The following is a 4,373-nucleotide window of genomic DNA, read 5'->3' as shown; positions in this document are numbered from 1 at the left end:
TTGTACTCCCGCGTCCGCTCAGGTCTCGCGATGCTGGCCTCCTCCAGACTGTGGCCCTTTGTACTCCCATGTCCGCACAGGTCTCACGATGCTGGCCTCCTCCAGACTGTGGCCCTTTGTACTCCCGCGTCCGCTCAGGTCTCATGATGCTGGCCTCCTCCTGACTGTGGCCCTTTGTACTCCCGCGTCCACACAGGTCTCGCGATGCTGGCCTCCTCCTGACTGTTGCCCTTTGTACTCCCGCGCTCGCTCAGGTCTTACGATGCTGGCCTCCTCCTGACTGCCGCCCTTTGTACTCCCGCGCTCGCTCAGGTCTCACGATGCTGGCCTCCTCCAGACTGTGGCCCTTTGTACTCCCGCGTCCACACAGGTCTCATGATGCTGGCCTCCTCCTGACTGCCGCCCTTTGTACTCCCGCGCTCGCTCAGGTCTTACGATGCTGGCCTCCTCCAGACTGTGGCCCTTTGTACTCCCGCGTCCGCTCAGGTCTTGTGATGTTGGCCTCCTCCTGACTGCTGCCCTTTGTACTCCCGCGCTCGCTCAGGTCTCACGATGCTGGCCTCCTCCAGACTGTTCCGCAGAAGCAGGGGGTTTGTCTGCTTTTATCCATGAATTTAACAAGTCTATATTAAAATGCTAAATTTAAAAAATCTTCATTAAAATGTGAGCCAGTGGGTTGTGAGCCCCAGAGCCTTGTGTCCATGGTAAACGAGCCAAATGTGGGCAGCAGAAATGTTACAAGGACACCCTCAAAGCTTCTCTAATAAAGTGCGACATCACCACTGACACCAGGGAGTCCCTGGCCAAAGACTATCCTGGATGGAGAAAGGGCATCCAGGAGGGCACTGAGTGCCTCGAGTTTCAATGCCGAGTGCATGAAGAGGTTAAGCGCAGGCAGTGGAAGGAGTGTGCGACAAACCTGTCCTACCCACCAGTGACACAGTCTGTGGTTCTCGTATTGGACTGTTTAGCCACCAAAGAACTCACTTCAGGAGTGGAAGCAAGTCTTCCTCGATTCCGAAGGACTGCCTATGATGATGATGATGATGATGATGATGTGTCCAAAAGGACCCACAATGAACGCCCATCGCCTCCCCTGGCCCCAGGCCCTGAACAAGGGACTGCACAAGGTCGTGCCCTGCGGCTCAGACAATCAGCGGCACAAATCCCGCCCCTCGGGCTCGCCGATTGGTTGGAGGACCCTCCGCCAGCTTGCTTCTCCAGCCCCGCCCCACTCGCTCCGCATTGGTCGGAAGCTCCTGTCAATCAGGCCCGGGTCACGTGTCCCTCAAGCGCGCTCCGCCAAACTGGTGGAAACTGTTCTCGGGGACCCGGATGGGCGGACTCTCGGGTTTGGATCTCCCTCTATTCTCTCCCTATCCCCCCCGTGCAATTCTCTACACAATCGGAGCAGAGAAAACTCACTTTGCGTCACCGCTCATGGCTCTTAACGGACACAAACGCCTTTCCCCGGAAGGTGCTGTGCTGACTCCACACCACAGGATCCGAGTGAGCAGGCGCAGCTCTGAGTGTGGGGGGGAGGCGGCGGTTGGTGTCCCCTGGGCATGCGCGGTTATTACCGATATCGACCGAGACGGGGTGCTGTGCCGGACATGGTTATCGGTGCACATGCGCAGACTGTCGGCTGTCAATCACCCATCAGGCAGCGCAGCTGCTGGTGAGACCTGTGACATCATCGAATCCCAGACATTGACAGCACAGAAGGAGGTCATTTAGCCCATTGTGTCCCTGCTGGCCGGCACAGAGCTCTGCAGCCTAATCCCACTGTACAGCTCTTGGTCTGTAGCTCTGTAGGTTACGGCACAAAAAAGAAAGCCTTACATTTATATAGCGCCTTTCATGAACACCGGACGTCTCAAAGCTCTTCACAGAGAATGAAGTACTTTTGGAGTGTAGTCACTGTTGTAATGTGGGAAACACGGCAGCTAATTTGCACCCAGCAAGCTCCCACAGAGAGCAATGTGATAATGACCAGATAAATTGTTGTTGTTATTTTGGTTAAAGGATAAATATTGGCCACGACGCCGTGGATAGCTTCCCTGTTCTTCTTCGAAATAGTGCCATGAGATCTTTTACGTCCACCAGAGAGAGAGTTGACCAGGCTTCGGTTTAAAGCCTCATCCGAAAGATGGCTCCTCCGACAGTGCAGTGGCACTGGCGTGTCAGCCTAGATTTTTTGTGCTCAAGTCTCTGGAGTGGGACTTGAACCCACAACCTTCTGACAAACTGAGCCACAGCTAACACCTCTGCTAAGGCAAATAGGTCCTTCCTATCCACTCTATCTAGTCCCCTCAAGTGCATATCAGAATACTTTTAAATGTTATGAGGGTTTCTGCCTCTACCACTCTTTCTGGCAGCGAGTTCCAGATTCCCACCATCCTCTCGGTGAAAAAACTTCTCAAATCCCATCTAAACCTTTCACCAATTACTTTAAATCTATGCACCCCCAGGTATTGACCCTCTGCTAAGGGAAATAGGTCCTTCCTATCCCCTCTATCTAGGCCCCTCATAATTTTATACACCTCAATGAGGTCTCTCCACACGTCCTCTTTTCCTAAAAAAACAACCCCAGCCTATCCAATCTGTCCTCATAGCTAAAATTCTCAAGTCCAGGCAACATCCTGGTAAATCTTTGTACCCTGAGTGGTGCAATCACATCTTTCTTGTAATGTGGTGACCAGAACTGCACACAGTACTCTAGCTGTGGCCTAATTAGAACCCAGCCAGAGCCAGCACCTTCAGGGGAAGAGAGGGAGGGGAACCAGTGAGTGCAGAACTGACCCAGCCAGTGTCAGCACCTTCAGGGGAGGAGAGGGAGGGGAACCAGTGAGTGTAGAACTGAACCCAGCCAGAGTCAGCACCTTCAGGGGAGGAGAGGGAGGGGAACCAGTCAGTGTAGAACTGAACCCAGCCAGTGTCAGCACCTTCAGCGGAGAAGAGGGAGGGGAACCAGTGAGTGTAGAACTGAATCCAGCCAGAGTCAGCACCTTCAGCAAGAAGGAAAAAATGTTGGTGATGATGTAATGGGTTTGGATTTCAGCCTGGGGAGTAGGGATAGTGTGTGGGTTAGGGATTTATATTTGTGGGGAAACTAGAGAGGAATATGTGTACCACAGAAACCAAAATTGACTGTTCTGAATTTATATCCTGTCCTTACAGAGATGACTTTTGTAAACTCCTTGTTCAGGGTATTAGAAGGGAAGGATTTGCAGATGAGAAACTGGAACCAAACATCACCAAGATCTCACAGAGTCACTTGATCCACCGCAACATGAATATCATCGGCCTTTGAATGTGGAAGGAGAAATGTTTGTCTGTTCTGCCTGTGGGCAAATATTTCAAACATCAGTGTGACTTCAAAAGCACCGAGACACACACAGACGAGTGAAAGTGTTCCCGTGCACTGCCTTTGGAAAGAGCTTTAACCAGTTACATAGCCTGAAAAAACAGCGCACCATTCACAGCGCAGAGAATCTGTAAACGTGTTGTGTGTTGGCGAGGCATCAACTGATCAACCAATCTGGAGAGACACAAGGATACCAGCACCATGGAGTAACCGTGGGAATGTGGAGACTGTGGGAAGGGATTCAGTTACCCGTCTGAGCTGGAAATTCACAAGCGCAATCACACTGGGGAGAGGCCGTTCACCTAGTCAGAGTATGGGAAAGGATTCAATTGGCCATCCCACCTGCTGAGACACCAGCGAGTACATACCGGGGAGAGGCCGTTCACCTGCTCCATGTGTGGGAAGGGATTCAGTGATTCATCCAGCGTACTGACACACCAGCCACCTCACACTGGGGAGTGGCCATTCACGTGCTCCATGTGTGGGAAGGGATTCACTTGTTCATCCAACCTGCTGGCACACCAACTTGTTCACACAAATAAGAAACCGTTTAAATGTTCTGACTGTGAGAAGAGTTTTAAAAGCAGAAATGATTTGAGGAAACACCAACGCGCTCACACTGGGGAGAGGCCGTTCACCTGCTCCATCTGTGGGAAGCAATTCACTGCCCCATCCAACCTGCTGACACACCAGCGAGTTCACACTGGGGAGAGGCCGTTCACCTGCTCCGTCTGTGGGAAGGGATTCACTGCCCCATACAACCTGCTCAGACACCTGCGAGTTCACAAGTGACTGCAGGGTTGGATTCTGCTGTGAATCACATCAGGCCTGAATCGTGTTAATTCTGACAGTCGGGCTGTGTTTCCCCTGTAACTGGGCTGGATTTAATGTTCTGGATATCTGACAAATAAATCAGCTTTGGTTCCAACACACACTGTGTAGATTGCGTGACTTCTCCAATATAAGAGGAGTCTAATTGTTGTCCTGTTACTAATTGTTCCTTTTT

At 51.7% G+C, this 4,373-nt stretch overlaps 1 protein-coding gene across 1 annotated transcript; it reads left to right on the top strand.

Moving 5' to 3' along the window:
* Window positions 1–3,760: 3,760 nt before the first annotated feature.
* LOC139253725 (zinc finger protein 239-like) lies at window positions 3,761–4,159 on the top strand. The gene has a single exon (XM_070873521.1). The coding sequence runs from the start codon at window positions 3,761–3,763 to the stop codon at window positions 4,157–4,159; it is 399 nt and encodes a 132-aa protein (XP_070729622.1).
* The last annotated feature ends 214 nt before the right edge of the window (window positions 4,160–4,373 follow it).

The sequence above is a fragment of the Pristiophorus japonicus genome, unplaced genomic scaffold (genome assembly GCF_044704955.1).
Source record: "Pristiophorus japonicus isolate sPriJap1 unplaced genomic scaffold, sPriJap1.hap1 HAP1_SCAFFOLD_506, whole genome shotgun sequence".
NCBI classification, from domain to species: domain Eukaryota; kingdom Metazoa; phylum Chordata; class Chondrichthyes; family Pristiophoridae; genus Pristiophorus; species Pristiophorus japonicus.
The sequence above is the reverse complement of the archived record's forward strand: the minus strand, read 5'-3'. Positions and strand labels throughout refer to the sequence as shown.